The 21,583-nt window shown below is 33.8% G+C and overlaps 2 protein-coding genes across 2 annotated transcripts; both read left to right on the forward strand.

The window, feature by feature from the left end:
• Window positions 1–2,968: 2,968 nt before the first annotated feature.
• LOC140796433 (dnaJ protein homolog) lies at window positions 2,969–5,675 on the forward strand. The gene is made up of 6 exons (XM_073149469.1): window positions 2,969–3,408; window positions 4,050–4,212; window positions 4,296–4,437; window positions 4,527–4,803; window positions 4,887–5,085; window positions 5,177–5,675. Exons 1-6 carry the CDS (start codon window positions 3,259–3,261, stop codon window positions 5,494–5,496), a joined length of 1,251 nt encoding a protein of 416 aa, XP_073005570.1. The 5' UTR covers window positions 2,969–3,258; the 3' UTR covers window positions 5,497–5,675.
• Window positions 5,676–14,711: 9,036 nt separating this feature from the next.
• Window positions 14,712–20,221, forward strand: LOC140796569 (protein YABBY 2-like). Its single transcript, XM_073149619.1, has 7 exons — window positions 14,712–15,058; window positions 16,914–17,033; window positions 17,243–17,254; window positions 17,454–17,568; window positions 18,108–18,156; window positions 18,335–18,410; window positions 19,925–20,221. Exons 1-7 carry the CDS (start codon window positions 14,990–14,992, stop codon window positions 19,976–19,978), a joined length of 495 nt encoding a protein of 164 aa, XP_073005720.1. The 5' UTR covers window positions 14,712–14,989; the 3' UTR covers window positions 19,979–20,221.
• Window positions 20,222–21,583: the final 1,362 nt, after the last annotated feature.

Raw genomic sequence — 21,583 nt, forward strand, 5'->3', positions numbered from 1 at the left:
TTAGATATTAATTATTTTAATAATAATATATATTCTTTAATATGATTATTATTAATTATAATTAGTATAATTAGTGATTAATTAGGTTATAAATTATTACTCATAGATATAGGTAATACTTATATTTATTTATTTATTTTTATTTTATTAGATTAATAGATAGATTTATAAATTATAATTATTAGATTTTTATACTAATATTCTTATGATATACATCTTAAGTAATTATAATAATTTAGTATATATTATTATTTTGCAACAGATGAAATACTATGCTTATTTATTTATTTATTTTATTATTTATAAATAAAATACTACCTAGTCCCTATTTACTCAAGATAGAGTGAGAACCACAACTTAATTATAATTATGTTCTTATCTATATTTCTATTTTTATTTATAATTATAAATCTAACTAGTTATAAAGATAAGTAGAAATTCTAAAATCTAATAAATCATTATATTTTACACGAACGGATTTTAATTAGATAAATGACTAATTTCATGTTACCTAAATATTTCAGATCTCGAACCCCTTATTTGAGTCCCCGTGAACCTTACTAGCGACGAGTGACGGTTAATCGATGGACATGAGGAATACGTGTGTTGAGTTTTCTAATCAGATGTGAGTAGTCTTATCCCACTAGACGACTTTATCAAATTAGGATATATTATACTATTATGTATATGCATGTTGTGGCCTCCAGCATGATTATATGATCTCATCTAAATATGATTGCAGTTAACATATTTTGACATTATGTTGAGATGATCTTTAGCATAGGTATGCATCTGATAGACTAGCATGAGTATGTATGTGATAAATGTATAATTCAAGATTGCATCGCATTATATCTCTTTTGACTCCTCATCCACCTAAAATTTTGATATGCATTGACTTATTATCATACTGGATATATACATATGGTCTGTCATTTAGAAAAAAAAATATAAAATTTGATTAATAAGATAATTGATAGAAAGCGTGAGGATACCCGAGTGGGCGCGAGGGTTAGGACGCACTTGGTGGATGATTGATCGATCGACATAGTCGCGATCCTGTGGCCTTACGTCCGAGGTTATTAGTCTATATGCGTAGCAGACATTCGGACATATGCCGTTTGTTAGGGCATATGTGGCAAATTATCATCACGGGTTTCTATCAGTTAGAAGGATGCCCGGTCTGGATGAATGTTGATAACCTTAGCGGATGACAAGGTATGGTTATGATTGAGATACTCTTTGTGGATGACAGAATATGCTCTGAGTCTTCGGGCATGATGTTAAGATCGGGTATTGGGTGTCAATTGTGCACAGTAGTCTAGTATGATGATGACATTTAGAGATGACATTAATGATTGAGATATTGAGAAATGCATATGATTTCATTATCATCTAATATACATGATTATCGAGTAGTCAATATATATCATATGTGATTGTATTTGATATTATAGCATGGTCATGGTCGACATGCATCATATGTGTCATATTTGAGAGAGAGTTATAATGATGGTATGACATAGAGATTTATTTATACATTGTCAAGAATTATATACATTTGATCAGTTATGACATGATACCTACGTGTTATTTATTTATTATTGAGGATACAATTATTGATCAGTTATGTCCCCACCAGATTATGTAGTGGTCTAGTGTATATTATTGTGGACTTGAATATTAATATGTTAACAAGTTTATTTGGTTAATAGTATTATTTATTTGGTGATGAATTATGTGAGTATAAATATGTTAGCATGCTTTATTGGATGATGTCATGATTATATAGGCATATGAGTGTATCTGTGCGTGACGGGCCCCGCTCGACCAATCGCGTGCGCCGCGCGTGCCGTGTGGGCGCATGGGCGTGCACGTACCCGTGCTAGGCGGCGACATTATAATTTTAACTAACATATATTGATCAAATTACTAAAATATTCTCACTATTATTTTTCCTCCTCTTTATCCCTCTGAAGAAGGCATGAGTAATCTATATATTTATAAATTATTTTATATATTATAATGGAATATTCTTTTGCTGGTACTATTTAAATTAACGGAGGAGGTTCTTAAATAAGAATTATATGAAAAAAAATAGGGATCGTAGCTACAAGTATATTCAAAAGTTTATTCAATACTCTATATATTTATCTCTAGAGCATTTCTTTCATAGCATACAAGTAGTTATTTATCGTTCAGTTTGATGAAGATTTAATGGTTAAAATCCTCAAGAATATAATAAAAATGCTAAAAATTTAGAAGATATTACGATTTATCGGTTCAATAGGTAATTAGTTTTATTTTGCACATTATTTTATGACAATTATATTATCTCAATAATTTATCAAGTAAAAGACATATATCCTTAACTGCGAGTAATGTATATACATGAGAATAAGAATATTGATATCTTTTTATAATTAACTCGATGAAAGTTTAATCAAATTTTATCTCTTTGATTTATTTATTTATATATATATCTCATTAGTTTAAGATTAATTTAAATTAAATTTAATAGCATACAGAGATAAAGAATCATAATTAAATCAAAGTCTATCTCAAAGAATCAAATTTAAATTATTTAGTATTTAATGATATCTCTTATAATTAATATATAATTATATCTATCATAATTATATCTAAAAGAGAAATTTTCACGTGAGAAAAGATAATCAAATCTTTTTAACTAATATGTCAATATTTTTATACTTAATGTAGTTTTAGAATCTGTATTGAGAAATTAGTATCGAGTATGAAAATTGGCTATTATAGCTATTAGATTAAGATTATAAATTTTAGAGGGGTATTAAAATATTTAACTTATCTCTAATAAAAATCTTTAAATTTAATTAATTAGGATAAAAAACTAATTATAATTTAGTCAAGACCCGGGAAGTAAAAGTACAACTCTTAGTTTTTTATTTATGAAATGAAGCCAAAACTCGGGTTAAAGTTCAATTAACTTAGAATAAAAATAAAAAGAAGGGGGCTTCCTCAAAAACCTACAACGAAGAAAAAGACCCAAGAAGCGTCTAGAATCCCCGACCTCAGCCGTCCGTTCTCCATCCGACGCACGGGATCCACTCCCGCAAGCCTCGACCCCTCTAGAGCCTTCTCGTCCCTCGACCCTTCCTCCCTCTCCCGCATTCTTATATTCCTCTCCCTCTTCTCCTCTTCGATCGGGGCGATCGATTCAGCCGCGCTCTATAACGCGTGTTTGGATCATCAAGTTAGGGTTAGGCTTTGATTTCCGAGATGTTTGGAAGGGCGCCGAAGAAGAGCGACAACACGAGGTACTACGAGATCCTCGGGGTCTCCAAGGACGCCTCGCAGGATGACCTCAAGAAGGCCTACCGTAAGGCCGCCATCAAGAACCACCCCGACAAGGGTGGGGATCCCGAGAAGGTATGGATCGCTCTGTTCTAATCTGGATTGTTTTTGTGGTGTTTCCTGATCCTATCTGAGCTCGTGGATCTTTTATTCTACTAAGATTTGATAGATTGGTGCCATATCGGCTTCATTTGTTAGTGATTTGCTATTTCTCATGTCTTTGGTAGCGATCCCTGGAGAGTTAGCTTATTTTCCTAAAAAGAATTTTCTCACTATCGCGATGCGAGGTGTTTTTGCATCCAATGCCGTTAGGTTCTGTTCTTTTCCTTACCTTTTGATCAATTTTGGTTGAGCAGTTTCATAATGCTTGCTATTCGTAAAATTGTGGGCCTCTAACTACTAAAGTCGACGCCTTTTTGTTGTAGTGTGTGTAGCACTTACGTTTTGTTTGTTTCTGTCAGGCTACGTTTGTAGCTTTGTTATTTTTCTAATGTATTCGATGTCAACCTGTACACAATCATCCTCAAACTTGGGAACCATCTTATTATTTATTTAGTTTATTAGTTACTTAAATCTCCCGTGAACAAGGTTACCTTGCGATTCTCATGATTTCTGAGTATGAAGTTATTAGAGACGACGGTTTTGTCTCTTAGAATGCTTTCAGATAACATTGTTCTCCTTTTTGCGATTAATTAGTAGGATGTGCTTGTTTGCAGTTCAAGGAGTTGGCCCAAGCTTATGAGGTTCTAAGTGATCCTGAGAAGCGTGAGATTTATGACCAATATGGCGAGGATGCACTTAAGGAAGGGATGGGTGGTGGAGGAGGCCATGACCCATTTGATATCTTCCAATCTTTCTTTGGTGGGAGCCCATTTGGGGGTATGTGCCATTTGTTTGCAGATGAACTTCGATTCTTTTATGTTATTATACTTGGTAAATTGCATCCTTGATTTGGATAACAGGAGGTGGAAGCAGCAGAGGCAGAAGGCAGAGAAGGGGAGAGGATGTAATACATCCGCTTAAAGTTTCATTAGAAGATCTTTACAATGGCACCGCGAAGAAGCTTTCTCTTTCTCGCAATGTCATCTGCTCCAAGTGCAAGGGGTGAGCCCTCTTCCACCTTTGTGCAATTGCATGTGTTTGATTTGTCATTTTAGTCTGATATTGATTCATCTTCATCTATGCAATGACAGCAAGGGTTCGAAGTCTGGTGCATCGCTGAAGTGCCCTGGATGTCAGGGCTCAGGTATGAAAGTCTCAATTCGTCAATTGGGCCCTTCCATGATTCAGCAAATGCAGCACCCTTGCAACGAGTGCAAGGGGACTGGTGAAACGATCAATGAGAAGGATCGGTGCCCACAATGCAAGGGTGAGAAAGTTGTCCAGGAGAAGAAAGTGCTAGAAGTTGTGGTGGAGAAGGGGATGCAGAATGGCCAGAAGATTACCTTCCCTGGGGAGGCGGATGAAGCGGTACATCCTATTGTTATTATTCTTGCTAACACCGCAAATGTTATTGGACTTGGCTATTAACTGGATTGATGATTTATGTGCAGCCTGACACCGTTACTGGAGATATTGCATTTGTTCTCCAGCAAAAGGACCATCCCAAGTTCAAGAGAAAGGGTGATGATCTTTTTGTCGAGCACACATTGTCTCTGACCGAAGCATTGTGCGGTTTCCAGTTTGTTCTGACCCATTTGGATAACAGGCAACTGCTCATCAAATCAAACCCTGGGGAAGTCGTCAAGCCTGGTATTGCCTAGTCTCCACTCTCCAAGTTAGATTCTTTCTCAATTTTGTATTTGTTATCGGTTCACTATTGTTTTGATGCCATTGTGTGCAGATCAATTCAAGGCGATAAACGACGAAGGTATGCCGATGTACCAGAGGCCCTTCATGAAGGGGAAGCTCTACATCCACTTCACTGTGGATTTCCCTGACTCACTGACTCCGGAGCAGTGCCGAGCTCTGGAAGCTGTTCTCCCACCTAAGCCCGTGTCACAAATGACCGATATGGAGCTAGATGAGTGCGAGGAGACAACGCTACATGATGTTAACATCGAGGAGGAGATGCGGAGGAAAAATCAACAGGCGCAGGAGGCATACGACGAGGACGACGACATGCCTGGTGGTGCGCAGAGGGTGCAATGCGCGCAGCAATGAGTCTGCAGTGAATTGCTTACAGAGTGTTGTGACTCTTGTGGTGGATTAACTATTACAGCAACTGATGTATTCAGGCTACTTTAGAACTAATGCTTCTATGGTTCAGATCACAGGTTTATGTCTTAATCTTGTTGTTTATAGGACTTACTGCCAGTTTTGATGCAATCTTTGTTGGAAAACCATTGTTTGTGGCAATATTCTACTGGTTGGCAGTCCAACTAATTAAGTCTCAACAGTCAAGATTGTGGATACTCCAATGATGAGGCGAGGAGCAGCAGCTTTTTTTAAGAAGATTGACGTGTGTGCTATGATACGGTTATTATGGTTCATTTTTTTTATGCTTGGTTTCAAAGCAAAATTATTCGCAACCATAATGGAGATGGAATATTATTAGAGATAAGACGAACATGGTTCCAGGTTTGAATTGGTCTTTTATCAGAGCGTTATATTCTGTGTGTGTGTGGTTCTTTTTAGAGTTGACTTTAATATATGCATTAGGAACGATTTAACCTATATATGTTTAGCTTATAATTTAGTCTTTGGGTTTATGACTAGAGCACTAAGTTCAAGTTACGGTGGGATGTTTAAGGATTAATTTTGAATTGTTAGGCCAAAAATTTTACTATTTGACTATATATGCATTATGCTTTTATGCCCCGCCTTGAAGACAGAATAATGCCTAGGGTCCCTATAAGAGGTCTCAAAATGTCGTGTTAAACTTGTACTAATTATTATATAATTAATGTTTGTGTTAAACATGTTAAGCTTCCTTCATAAAACGGGTTTTTATTCTCCGGTACGTCCTTGTCGAATGGTCGGACACATTATCAGAGGATCAACATCGATTTCTTTTCTTAATCTTTGAATTGTTTTTCTAAAAGTCCAAGATTTCTTAGCTATTAAATGCACCTCAAGATTCATACAACAATATATGACGATGAAACAAAATGAAAATTTGGATTGTCAAAGTACAGCAAGCCTTAGATATCAAATAGGAATCTCTTATATATAGTTTATAGCTAAACAATATTTAAATTTTAGTATAATCATATTACTATGATTTAATAATCCATAACCTCTTATCTCTGAATTATCTTCTTCTTCAATCAGGCGATTAGCTTTGAATAATCAATCAGAGATTTATTCACGAATGAATCATATCTTATTTATGAATAAATAAGAAATAGAAACACAACTGAGATCAAAGGGAAGTTATTCTAAGCTAAAACTAACTTCTTCTAATAAAGATAATAACTCTCCTAATACAGTACTGAGAGCACACAAATACTATTTTCATTGAGCTAAGAATTCGGAGAAAAGAAATCCAAAACCCTAATGTGCTAAAAGAATACAAAATTCTCTCAAAACAAACTTTGACGGACTTATAATTGCGACAGACATTCCAACAGCTTAAAAGGCATTCGAACAGGTTACCAGTGCAATTAAAATTTCTTCAGTACCTCGTTCGAACGGAATAGAATGCTGTTTGAACGGGCTCTGTGAATATATCCTCCTTTAAGATTTGCATTCAGAAGCAAAAAGACATAGCACCAGTTTCTAGTCCAAACTTTTAGCATGCATTGGAAGGTTTGCTGCCACAAATTTGATCAAATTGGCCATAAATAATTCATTATAAGGGGGGTAAGAAAATTAAAAAAAAAAAAGAGAGCTGACAACTCTTTTGCCCTACCACATGGTTACCTAGCTGTCACGTTTAGATGTTTATGTTTCCTTGATACTTACAGTTCCTTCGTGCAGTTTGTTCACCATTAGGGCCCAAGAATTTATTAGCTACATTCCAAATACTTTACTTAAATAGCTTCCATTTTTGGACCCACCAAAAACCTGCAAGCTTTGAGCTACAGATTGATGCCATTTGGCCCTTATGCCCTTGTATTGTAGAATTTTGGTACTTTTCTGCTGTTTGCTTGTTTTCTGAGAGAGTTCTTGTCGAATTAATTAATTGTTTTACATTTATAGCTTCTTTTCGAGAGAGAGAGAGAGAGAGAGAGAGAGAATTGTAATTGTAGATTTAATGGAGTCCTAATTAAACGGCTGATGCATGCACTTGGCCATGTTAATTTGGAAATGTTAAGACTTAATACTTGGGATCTCTATAAATGAATCTAAGTTTGTGCATATTAACTCAACCACTATTCTACAAGCTTAAACTAATATAGAGAACAGTGATTTTTTATTATGTTATACTCAATATTAGACTATTTGACTTAAATGAGGGAACGTTTTAAAATCAAGATATTTATTTAAGACTCACTGGTTACTCAAAAAATTTATACATATATATAATGATAAGTATCTTTTTCAAGGAAAATCATCTAATAGTATAAACCAACGTAGAGATTTATCATTATAAGTGTATTTGATATTCACCGACTATTCTATAAGCTTATACTAATATAGAGAACAACGATTCTATTATGTTATACTCAATACTAGACTACTCTACTTAAATAAGTGGATGTTTAAAATTTAAGATAATTACTTAAACTTACTGGTTACTCAAAAAATTTAAGCGAGAAAACCATATAATAGTATAAGCCAAGTTAGACAATTACCGTTAAGATATATTTAGGCATATTAACTCACGGACTATTCTACAAGCTTAAATTAAAATAGAGAACTGTGATTTAATTATGTTATACTTAATACTAGACTACTTGACTTAAATGAGGAGAAGTTTAAAATCAAGATATTTACTTAAACTCATTGGTTACTCGAAAAAGTTAAGCATATATATAATAATAGGTTTTTTCTAAGGAAAACCATGCAATAATATAATCCAAGTTAGGCAATTACTGTTGAGGTGTCTCCAGTCGATCTGCAGAATAAAAATAAAAAAGTTTAAATGCTAAATAGATAGGAGAGATTTGTGGGCCAAAGAAATCTATAAGACTCGATCTGAGGCTGAGATCGAAATATTTGTGGATTTGGGTAGAAATTAAATTTCTCCTTCGAAACCATATCAATAACCCTATCTTTGTGAAAGAGACATGTCTTATGCCCCTCATCAACCTTGTCTCTTATCTTGACCAAGAAATGAGAAGACTTCTTTTTCCCTTTTGGTGAACACTAATTGGAGGTCTTATCATGGAAAAGGGAAACCTCTCTCTTTAGTTTACTAGGAATACTTTCATGGAACATATTAACCTTTTGACTAGTGATCTACTAATAAGAAATGGGTTAATTTCCACAGTAATTTTGGTTGACAATTAATCCAAGAAGTAGCACAAATTAAATCACCCATTAAACAACTATAAAAAAGAAAAGAAAAATTATATTATGGGAAATACCAAAAGTACCATCAATAAGATTTCAGTGTATTACCACAAAGGTGGTAACTTGGTGGCAAATAATGAATGTAATTAAACTTCAATTCACAACAGTTGTGTTAGTAGTTATGGAGTTGCAGGAGATAACTAATGAGAGATAATAAATAATATAATATGAGGTCCATTATACTGTAATATTAAAAGTTAGAAAATAAAAATGGGCTAATAAGATTTGAACCCATGGTATCAAATTAGAAAATCATTTGATCCAAAAACTTAAGTTAACATATGACTACAAAATAACTTGGCAAAAATTCTTATCATGTCCATGTAGGGACTCCAACCAAAACACTATATTTAGCATAGGTGAAATTAAAAAGAAATAATTCGTTGAGTTAATTGAGATATAAGAAGATAAATTTTAGTGTAAGAAAAATTAAATAGGACTCCTTACAAAATTATTTATTATTCTAGTTCACCTACCAAAAATTATTAAGAATGAGGCATCTATTTCTGTCGGCTCAATTGCTATATTATAACTCGTCTAAAAAAATATTAAATTGTTCAACAATTTATATATAAGATAAACCGTTGAATAGTTCAGTAATTTTATGAACAGTAAAAGCACCGAACACCTCGACGGTTTATATAAACTAGCTAATTTTAATCAGTATCTTTTAATGAAATTATAATTTACACCCTATATTTTTACTATTTATATATCGAGCCGTATAATTTAGTGAATATGTGTAAGAAAACACAATGCTATTAGATCTATTAGTTAAAATTAATTAAATATTTAAGATTAAGTTTACTATACTAATAAAATTACAAAAAATATCCTCAATCAAGTGATACTGAGGGTATTTTAGTTACTTCAGAAATAAAATATCTATACTTAACCTAATCCGTAAATATATAGGAGGCAAACCATAATTTCATTAAAATAGAGGATAAGGTGAACAAGTGAAAATAGACACCCTTTACTTAATAGCTTTGATGAGTGGGTCGGAATAAGTAAATAGTTTTTTTTTTTTCTTTTAATTTTTAAGACGTCAATTTTGATGAAAGACTAAACAACCGCACCTTATTTCCAAGTCCAAAGAATGAAGTCTGAGGTGTGTGTGGGACCCGGGAAACATGTGAGGATGATTCTCCAAATGGGGAAAGTTTTTATTTTATTTTATTTTATTTTTGGATGGAATTCTCGCACATGGAGATGGAGATGGAGATGGAGATGGAGGATGACTACGATTTAAATGCCCATGCATCGTTTTCATTGGATGGTCATGCTCACATCAATCATAACTATAGTTTTCCGGAAGATCCCCCGCATTCCAGATGTTGGAATATGCTCCATTTTAATGCCACTTGGCGCTCTCTGTCCTTACTTCGATCGAAAATTTGCCTTCTAGTCCTCCTCCTTTGCCTCTCTTTAATAATCATCGATTAAATCATTAGATGATTATTAAAAGGAGGAAGATAAAATATTAACCTAGAGCGTTAAATGAGAATAATAGGACAAAAAAGGGTTGGGTTACAAAATTCTAAAATACTGGATGTGAATCACAAAATAGATAAAATATAGGATGTGATTTATAAAATTCTTAAAATATTATTTTATTATTTTTTTTCTCTAAAATTTTTTATGTTTAGATTTTGGATGCCAGTTTTCACACAAAAAAGTTCTTAGGTTTTCGTAACGGTGAGATTGAGTTTGTGAAACTGAATGCATTCATTTTTTTTTAGATTAGATGCACACATTTTTATAATAAAATATAAATAATTTATATAAGAATCACACAAAGGCCTATTTTTGCTATTTTGAAAACTAAAAGTTTCTTTTGCTTTGCGCAGATGCTTACTTGTCATCTTGTCGATCAAATCCTACATTAATTTGATGAGAACATGTACAAATTTATTAACTCACTTACTACTTTAAAAGTGTGACTTGTTGGAGAACGATAGTTTTTATATTTTATTTTTTAGCACTTTCCTTCATTTTTAGGTCGACACATTTTTATTTGTATAAGAAGTGGATTTAATTTAACTAAGTGGAGTTGTATATTTTTCAAATAAAAATAAGCATGGTGGAATTTGAATATATTATATGTGCTCTAGAACTGTTTTAACTCATCAACTACTCTAAAAGCTTAAACTATTAGATAATGTTTGAAAAAAGAGGATGAAACAAAACCTTTTAACAAAAAGTAAAAAAAAATAAAAAAAAGAGAGAAAAAGTAAAAGAAAGGGTTTGGTTAAAAGTAGAGGATTGGATTCTAGGAGGTGTTGGCTCACACCGGTGAATAATTATTGAGTATAACTTGTTAGGTTAAGTCAAACATGGAAACGTGAGTCAAAAGTAAAGTAAAATATTCTTGATTGATATGAACTGTTAGTTATATATACTATGTCTTAGTTTGAGTTTACCATAAACCTAGATGTATCGTATTATGATTATGTAGAGCCTCAATTCATTGATTTAATAACCTCGAAATTGAAAACTAGCTTTATTCTTATTTAAAGAGTGTTAGATAGATAAATTTAATTAAAAACTTAAATTGTTAGATAAGGTTAAAACAATGTATATAAAACTTTTAACACATTGCATTTTAATACGTTATTAAAAAAAAACAGAGCTAAAAGGTTATTATTGTCTTGCAATATTGAGTATTGCATTATTAATTACGACGATATATGTAGCATCCTTGGGAGAATGATAAAACTCTATAACATGAATAGATAACACTCCTATTTTAATACTTTTTCTTCTTCTTATTACACCTTGAAAATCTAAGAACAATCCAATTTCTTTCACTGCAAATCATAATCTCTTGACATAACTAATTAGAATATATATTACACTAGATTAGCAAAGAATATTATAAAATATTTCTTCAATTGTCATACCAACTTGACTTGCAAATGGTATGTACAAGTGACATGCTTTCATCCATCCTTGTACCGTATTTATATATATAACTAAGCTTTTTTTTTATAGCATTGATGAGGAGATATAAGAATAAATATATAAAAAAACATAGTAAAAACCTTACATATTCACTCACAAGGCCATCTAAATTAGTTTTGTATGCATTATCTGTAGACAAATGAATTGTGTTGGAACTAGCTGTTCTCCAGTTTCTTTAATAGGTGAATGTTGTCTGGTTTGCTGTGATCAATAATATTTATGCATGTTGTTAATTCATCAATGATTAAATAATAATAATTTTTATATTTTATATTAATACTTCTTGTTACTTCGAGACTAAGATATTTTAATAGACCCAGAAAGTGCACTTGATTTAAATAGGTGGAAGTTTAATATATTTTAAATGACAAATTGTTTGATAAGATTCAAACTCGGCCATTTGCTTAATACCATAATATTCACCAACTATTTTAAAAGCTTAAAAGCTATTAGAAGATGGTGATTTTTATATGCTATATGTAACACATGCCAAGTCACCTATTAATGTTTCAAATGGCTTCATCCCTACCCTTTCTTGCTAACCTAAAAGTGAAGCAATCCCCCAGAAGAGATGGGGATAATTAATGAGGTTAATTCTTGAAGGCAACATGCATCTGTAGGATTAGACTTTACAACCACATCAAGATATATATATTTGTGCATCTCACCACCAACCATTCTGTTTGAGCCAATTAAATGTATTTAAATTATTAGGGCATTGGAGATGAGACATGCAGCATATATGTGTGTGTGTGTGTGTGTGTGTTGTAGGGTGTGGTAGTAGTGAACTAGTATTGTTCTGTTCTGATTGAAGCCATTCATGAGCATTTGTAGGTCCATGCATGTTAGGCATCCATCCTATCAAGCCCTAGTAGAGCTTTGAGGGATCCAAACTGTCCAATTGAAATGACATTACATAGATGGAAGCTTGCTGACTTAAAATTAGTGTTTAAATCCTGTGCTCCTACTTGTGCACAAGATCCAAAGGAACAAAAGAGAAGGAAAAGAATAGGCATGGCATTCTTTGTCACTCCTTTGGCAAACAAACAGCATGCAAGCACATTATTATTGTAGTCGGAAATGCTTTCAGCTTGTCAAGGAAAGTGGACAATGAGTGATCTTTTTCCCCAACTTTCTTGAGGAGCTGAAATTTAGGAGAAGCGTAAGAATAAATTAGGGCAGGCATGCATGCATGCATGCATGATGTGACATCTAACATCTCTAGGAAAATGTTCTTAGATGCCACTGCATGCAAGAATTATTTTTCACTTGTTATTGAATAGGACAAAGATTGTGATGTAGCCAGTTAAAAAGTTAAAAATTGGACGAAATTTAGTAGGTCCAAGGAACTAATCACTTTTAATTGATGCCGAAGAGTTAATTTACAGTCTTAAATCATCAATCTTTTGGTATTGTTTGAAAGATTTGTCTTCTTAACAATTTTCTCTAGATAAATGGAATATAATTCCTTCATTTTTTTTTCTTCTTTTGCTTGACTAGTGTTCCTAATAAGTTTACTAATGATTATTTTTTTTTCATTTTCGAAACAATCACATCCTTCTCAGATTAGGATATATAAGTACTTTCTTTATAAATGTGTATATATGTAGGCTTGCACCCTACTTCATGCTTCTCCTGCATCAACTGCTTAATTTTATTTGATGTGAATAAATAAATAGCTAGGGATTCTAGAAGCCAACATGTCAGTAAGTCTCTCTATCACCTACTTAATTAGTTTGCTATTGTTTTCCACTATAAAGTGTAATAAGTTTAATTAGCAGCATGAGTGCTAAATTATGAGTAGTAAATGGAAGACATTTCAAATAGCTCACCGTTGGGATGAAAGAAACTTATCCCTAACATTGAGGACAATTATTAGCCGTGTTATCCGTGGAAGAGATCGAGCTAATTGATATATATATGTATAATTACTTCCAGCTATATATGAACATTGCACCTACATTAGACAAAAACCTAACCTCAGATTTGGATTATTTTTTTTATCCTCTCAACAAAATAGATTCAACACATGATCTTGCAGTGTATCTTGTTGCTTTACTGGACCTCATTAATGCATTTACATAATTAAATGGAGACCATCAGAAAAGTACGGATTTATATATGTCAGAAGTTTGAAGAACTGTGTGTTCTAAGAGAGCATGTGATAATTACCAGTGAGAAAGTATTTGATCAATTCCTGGTGAATCTGACAAGCCCTGTCCCAGGGTTTTAGAATTCATGGATGTTGTAATCTCGCATAGTAGCTGACCTTAAAGAGAAAGTCTGAATCAACACACTATATTTTAATGATTTGATGATCGACACCCTCTATTTTGGGTGTAATTTTCATATGACATCCCGAGTTAACATGAACAAATCAAACTGTAATAAGATGGTATTAGAAAAGGAACATTCCCTTAGGAATAGTAAGATCTTCCTTTCCCTTAACTTCATAAATTATCTTGTCTAAAATATCGTTAGGGAAACTATATATATTAAGTAAATCATAATCAAGGATTAATGATAGCCAAAGTAACAAATATCGGTCGGATTACAAATAGCTTAAAAGGCAGCTTGTTGTTAATGATAAAATTACTAAAAGGTAGAGCATTGTTTGAAAAATTGTCGACCATAATAGGTAATCAAGAACCCTAAACCTACTGTTATATATGTCATCAGATAATGCCTACCCTTTTCTTTTTGGTCTATATGGAAACTGAGTAAATTTGGGGAATAAGAACAAAGAAGATTGGCATTTCTCTCTCTCTCTCTCTCTCTCTCTCTCTCTCTCTCTCTCTCTCTCTCTCTCTCTCTCTCTACCATTAATATCCTTTCGCTAGCCCACTTGTTGTTGTCCTACAGGGAATATGAGAGAGAGAGAGAGAGAGTGAGAGAGCGAGGGTAGTAGCAGTAACAGTGGTAGAGACTCTTACCACTCATTCTTTCAATCATAACTCTTTCCACCTCCTACTCCACCTCAGAGCCACTCCAAAACTGTTGCTCTCAACCTGTTTATTTCCCCCACTATCATTTGGTACTTCCTCTCCCCCAACTTTCCCCTCAAAATCAAAGCAAAAGCAAACAAAAAAAAAAGAAAAAAGAAAAGAGGAAAGCTATCCTTCCACATCTTGTATATAAACTACATCACAGACCTCTTCTTGGGCTTCTATCTTCTTCTTCCCCCTCATTAGCTTATGTGCTTATATCATCTTGTGCCTCTGGAGATCGGAAAATGTCGGTCCAATTAGCGCCTGACCAAGTTTGCTATGTCCACTGCAATTTCTGCAACACCATTCTTGTGGTATTGATCATATTGGCCTTCCTCTCTTTCTGTCTTTCTCTTCCTCTTCTCATGTTGCGGTTTGCGATTGCAATCTCGCTGCTTGGATGGTTGATCTATCAACAGCTGGGCCATCAGTAGCATGACAGTATGCCAACTTGTTTGTCTTAATTTCACCTAGAGGATCACGATAATTCATAGTGATGATTATTTCACGGCATTAAGAACCTATAATTCTTTAGCAGTTGCTTAGAGAATTTTTCTTTGCTAAGCACATGGATGTGATTTTGTAGAGTTCAAGGGAGATCTTGATGAATCTTGGTAATTATCCTATACCGGGTGTCCGGTGAAGGATATTGTGGCGACTTGGTTCATGCATATACCACCAGCTTCTTTAGAGATGGAAATTAAATGGCAGATAAGATGGATGATTTTGTTCCAGACTAACTGGATGCCTGCATCTTAATTCTTTACTCACTCAACCTTTTGCAAACATAGGTGAAATCTTAGAGGATGAATCATAAAAATTTCAGATCACAGATCTTCCGCAGTTCGATTTATTTGGTATTTTTTTTAATCTTCCTTACAGAAATTATTTGTGTGCCCTTAGCTTTTGCATTTGATGCCTGAATTTATACTTTTATGTTCTTTATTTTGAAGTTCCTAAGTTGTATTTGTTCAAAGATATTTGTGTTATCCTCACACCCAATGCAAACGCTTTCTCTTTGCTCTACTAAGGATAATAATATTTCATCATGCATCTTTCCAGAGTGGTTTTTTTACCAAAAGGATGACACTGGATTTATTTTTGCTACCAAAAGGAAAGGATATTAATGTTTCATCGTGCATGAATCACCACATTCTCATGAAATGACTTCACATTGTAGCTCAAGTTTCTGATCCTTGCTTGTAAAAAAATTGCCCTAACCCCCCTTGAGATGTCAGGAAATGGTTCTGCTTGTCTAGTGATTTTCGACTCTTTTCTTGATATTGTTTTTATTGTCTTTATTAACTTTGGAGCAGTCAGAGAGAGAGAGAGAGAGAGAGAGAGAGAGAGAGAGAGAGAGAGAGAGAGGGGCCGGTCAGATGGGGTGCAGAAAGAAGAGGGGAAGCAGACATTAGGCTTGTAGCTCAAACAGATGCTATTCACAGTACCAGTCCTTTATATTATCTTTGACTTGTCTCTAACATTTCCTCTTTCCCTTTTGAGTTATGCAATTCACACTCATTTGAAGGAGCTCCTGTTTATTCTACTTCTTCAAGGAGAAAAAGGATGCATATATAGCTGTTTCCCTTCCAGGGATATAAGTGTTCACAGATCCCTCCAGATCTTGAACCCGGGAAAGCAAACAATGGGAAAGTCATTCCAATTCAGAGCATGATGAAAGTGTTAAGGATGGAAAGTGCACTCAGTATTTGTGCAGATCTTTACCCTTGTTTGATGTATCATTCTTCTGCTATTTTTGTCTCATTGTTCTTTTCTTTCTCCTCCTCCTCCTTCTAGATGATCACTAGATTGCATGATGAAGAACTACTTGGTTCTTTCTTTTCATGAACTCTAAACTCGTCCACTCTTCCAGTAATACTATATGTAGTCATGGGTGCCTAAGATGCTGAAGCTAAGCAGTAATACTTATTAAAAAATTGGAGTTCCTCAGTGTTATTCTTATACCTACTTTGCTATATACTAGCTCGTGCATTTTTAGTATATATGGATTTCTCTTCATACAAAAGCAAATTTAAGCTATACGAGTTTAAATTTTGTAATGTTCATTATAAAATTCTTTTAGTGTTCAATGTTCTTGCTATCAAACTACTTTTACTATGTATATTTTCCATTAATTTCATAAAATGTCCATCTATCTTTATGATTCAGGTTAGTGTTCCTAGCAATAGTTTGCTCAACGTCGTAACAGTTCGATGCGGTCATTGTGCTAACTTGTTGTCTGTGAACATGGGATCTTTGCTTCAAACACTCCCTCTTCAAGAGTTTCAGGTTGAGAAATTCCTTTACATTTTCGTATCATCTTATCGTATTAACTATAATTTTATGACCTTGATCGATATAATGTTTCAAAGGTCAGCAACTTCTTCCAAGGCATGAGTATTGAGTCTTTATGCACATTACTTGTCTTAGAGTGTTTATAAAAGGATTACATAGGTAATGCTGTCAACTATGCTTATTGCATTAGTATCTATGTGCAGGAGATGATTAAGGTACGTTCCTGGTATCAATGCATTGTTTGACATGCCAAACCAATTATACTATAATAAAGACTTCTATTCTGCCTCTTGTTTATAATTATGTAGGATGAGTCTTTCCTCTCACCTCCTTTCAGAATTAGTAATTTCTGCTAATATTTAGTGAACTCTAATGGCTTCTCTTATTTCAATTTGGTGGTGGGAGAAACTGCAGACTCACAACGTTGCATCTCATGATAAATGCATAGACTATGGATCATCTTCCAAATGTAACAGATCAGCACTGATGTACTCAATGGAACATGATCAACTGCAGACTCCTATTCGGCGTAAGTCTAAATGTCTTCTGCATATGACTATCACAAGTAACCATCGATCGCAATGCAGATGATGTAGTCAGGATATATGGAAAGAAATTTCTTTTCTGAAACATAATTTTTTCTTTATGGTGAGAACTGAAGGCTTCATTTGGATTATAACAGCTCACTGTCAATCTAAACTTTTTTACTTGTTTTGGAAGTAACATCAGATACTTAATTACCAGTTATCTCATCTTTCAATATGCACATGTACATTGATACAAACTAGGCCATATGCATATATATACGGCATTTTCTAGGAATAAAATAGGAAAATAAAACGATGACATGAGATTTCTACTGCAACGCAAGAATATAGTTAAAAAAAGTGTCCTAATTAATTTATAAAAGTTTTACCTCCGAGTGTATTTTAAAGTACTTTTATGTCAATCTTCATTAAGACAATTTAATTTTTCTCCAATTTTGTATTCATTTCTGGTTCATTTCCCCATGCATCAAATAGCATATTATCATTTATATTTTCAATCTTCTATCCATTTTCTAACCAGCCCCTGAGAAGAGACAACGCGTTCCTTCAGCATATAACAGATTTATCAAGTGAGTATTCCGAATGATGACTCTCAAAGAAATATATTCCAAATTCCTTCTTGTTATTAATTATGCATTTGTTATCCAATGGAGCACCAAGAAGAACTCTATAAGATATTATTGAAGCATATCTCAATGCAGTATTGCATCTGTCCAATCTAACATTAATGTCCTTTTTGTCCTTTAGGGAAGAGATACAAAGGATAAAGGCTAACAATCCTGACATTACCCACAGGGAAGCTTTTAGCACGGCAGCAAAGAATGTAAGTGTTGTTGATGAAGTAAAATATTAATAGTTGTTATAATTAACATTTTAATGAGGATTTTAATTGCCCATTCTTTCTAGATTATTCTAAAACTTTAGTAGTGTTTTAGCTAATTCGATTTTGTTAAACGAAAATCCTGGATGGTGCAAACATAGTAACATGTATTTGGGGTTATGGTGAAGTAGGGAAGATAGAAATTGATGAAAGAAAACATATATGTTAGACAATTAAGGTGTACCAAATTAAGTTTTTTTTCCCTTTTAAGTTAGCAATCTTTCCACCATATGGTACAAATGGATTCTTGGAGCTTCCTTCCCCAGTATACAATGCCGAACACTTTCAATATATTTAAGGATTGTACTCTTTCAAAGGATCTTAGGCACCGGTAGCTCAACCCGAAAAGCAATTAGGAATTAAGTATATAGCGAAATTATTAGAATTAAGTCAAGAGTCAAAGTCTATGGAGGAAGATTGTACGTTTTCAAAGTCCTTTACCTTTGGTTATAAGTTTTGATGTGAAAGTGGCCTTCCACCTTGTGATTCGTATTTGACGATCCCTAGGACCAATCTGCAGTTAGAAGAGTAATGAAACCTTTTCAACATTTTAACATATAGAAATTTTGTAGTCAAATTCGTGTGTGTGTGTGTGTGTCTATATTTATTTTCTTATTTTTTATATAAGGAGAATTAGATAACTCCTGAAATTTGGAAATGTACTCTTTCCACACAACACCTGAACAACACTCCCTTAAGCACCCGGACACATAAGGACTAGTACATCAAATAAGTCGTGCATCAGTGGATATAGTAAGGACTAGAATATCTAATCATTCTATGGGTCTCTTAAGATCATCATTAAGCTTAGAAAATGGAAGAAAACAAGTACCTCTTAGATAATTAGTAAGGTGTGTGTGTGTGTGTGTGTATATGTGAAAATTACAGTACCTTATCTTATCTTATTATGGTCCTTTTCTTCAAACACTTGCTTCAAGTGATGTTACAAATGATATTGGACGAATACATGGACAAGATTCTCGAGATTTTGCATTCCCTTTTTACAGCATACTCTTACCTATACTCCAAGATTAACTCTGTTTCCTACACTGGTTTCCTATGTGCTATTCTATGGGCAAAACCTGACCACTTCAATCATACCATTTAGAATTAATGTCCTAAATTTCTTGGAAGTTCGTTTTTTTTCTATTTAATTAATGTAATTGTGCTATCTTCTGCCATCACTCTATTGCATAACCATGGAAAGTCTGTAATTGTGAAGTCCTTGAGGAATGCCTTTACCTTTAAAATGGTACTGCTACAAAACTTGGGATGCACTTTGTTATAGATGTAGGATTTTATTAGTATCAATCAACTAAAAGGCATTTGCTACATCAAATATCATTAAATCATACACCTGAACAAGAACAATTAAGGGCCAGCTAGTAATATCATTATATTGCAAACTTGATCTTTTGGTGATAATGATAACTACACAACTTCTTGATGATTTGCAGTGGGCGCATTTTCCGCACATCCATTTCGGGCTAAATATTGACGGCAATAAGTAAGCGAAGTTGGATGAGGGTATTGTCGCAGCAGCAGCGCTCCAGAAAACTCAGGATTTCTATTGAGAAGATTGTGTTTATTGTACAGATGCTTTCTTATCTATTTGTTGAACTTATGGACAAAATGTATGAACTGCCAATTCTAGGGACTAAAATATATGACTGTATCTTATTTGTGGGAAGAGAGGGATTTTAAATACATCGAATTAAATGTTTGCTATGATATACAAGATGAAATTTGTACAACTTATTAACTAGCTAATATTCTTCTTCATCCGTTTCAAGTGTATATAGCTGGGTGAGAGAGAGAGAGAGAGAGAGAGAGAGAGAGAGAGATTATTAATGGATTAGTCTTAGCTAGCACAGTATAAGATAAAGTAAAGAAGAAGGTGATTTCATGAAGATAATATTCTAATATTGACTGAAACACAATGAAGTTGCTGATCTTTAAAAGCAGATGGCAAAGGTAGCACAAGTTTGTGTCAGATAATGGACCCCCACCTTCAACTAGCTAGTAATGAGATCTAGTCATTTAAGTTGTTCACATGCACTCCATTTTCTCCAACCTGACCAAGCGTGCATCTTTCATGATGTAGCTTACAGTCGCACTGCATAGAAGTTGGATTATAACTCTGATAAACTTATCAAAACAGAAAGCCATAGTGAACGCTACTTGTTTCTTTCTGAAAAATAATAGTAAATTGTGAGCATCCCAAATACAAATGGAAAAAAAAGGGGAAAGATAACAGTATGTTTGGGTGCGTGTGTTTACACAAGCGTAAATAGATGAAATATGTGAGAATATTATATATAACCTGCAAATGTTATACTAATCTTGTTAGGGTTTAGTTCACTAGTCTAGATGCCTTGTTATGATCAACTGCACTCATCTATCCACTAACGTAATCGAAAACATCAGTATTCAAAAGGAAGATACAAGTCTTCCTTGACTATGAAGACTATAAATAGATCATCTGAAAGAAGAGGGAAAAAAAATCGACTTTCTAGCATCTCTAATCCCTTATTCTTTTGTCTTCATCTTGATCTCCATCTTCTGAACGTTGACTGTCTTGAGTTGCCATACATTTGCTGCTTATTTCTTCCTGCACAGATTCCCCAACTAACCAACATAGGTGCATTTTTATTCATGCACCTCAGATCTCACAACGAGCTTAGTATGGGATGCAAAACACCAACCGTAGAGCAGCAACTAGGGTGGAAAAAATATTTCAAGATCTGCTAATTAACGAAATGATTTCGACTTGCATCTATACTGATAGATAGATAGATAGGTATAGATATCATCACAGGTATATATACAAGCTGCCATTTCTAGCTTGTGGGTAGAGATCGAGAGTTAGAATGTCGTTGATTCGATCGAGTGACACCAAGCAATATTAAATACGAAGCTGATGAGAGAGAGAGAGAGAAGAGTCACAATCCTACAGTGATTCAGAGTGTGCAAGGTTGCTGCATGCCACTCGCAAGACGCCAAAACCTATGCACTCTCTTCTTCTTCTTCTTCTTCTTCTTCTTCTTCTTCTTCTTCTTGTGTCAATCTCTACTTTTCTTTTAAGACTAATATATATATATATATATATATATATA

Source organism: Typha latifolia, chromosome 10 (genome assembly GCF_019914945.1).
Source record: "Typha latifolia isolate L0001 chromosome 10, TyphaL0001v2, whole genome shotgun sequence".
In the NCBI taxonomy this organism is placed as follows: Eukaryota; Viridiplantae; Streptophyta; class Magnoliopsida; order Poales; family Typhaceae; genus Typha; species Typha latifolia.

Coding starts and splice junctions, on each gene's coding strand:
- LOC140796433 (XM_073149469.1), top strand. CDS start 3,259: ATGTTTGGAAGGGCGCCGAAGAAGAGCGACAACACGAGGTACTACGAG. Junction 3,409..4,049: donor AGGGTGGGGATCCCGAGAAG/GTATGGATCGCT, acceptor GCTTGTTTGCAG/TTCAAGGAGTTGGCCCAAGC. Junction 4,438..4,526: donor ATCTGCTCCAAGTGCAAGGG/GTGAGCCCTCTT, acceptor ATGCAATGACAG/CAAGGGTTCGAAGTCTGGTG.
- LOC140796569 (XM_073149619.1), top strand. CDS start 14,990: ATGTCGGTCCAATTAGCGCCTGACCAAGTTTGCTATGTCCACTGCAAT. Junction 15,059..16,913: donor TCTGCAACACCATTCTTGTG/GTATTGATCATA, acceptor TTTATGATTCAG/GTTAGTGTTCCTAGCAATAG. Junction 18,157..18,334: donor GCATATAACAGATTTATCAA/GTGAGTATTCCG, acceptor TTTGTCCTTTAG/GGAAGAGATACAAAGGATAA.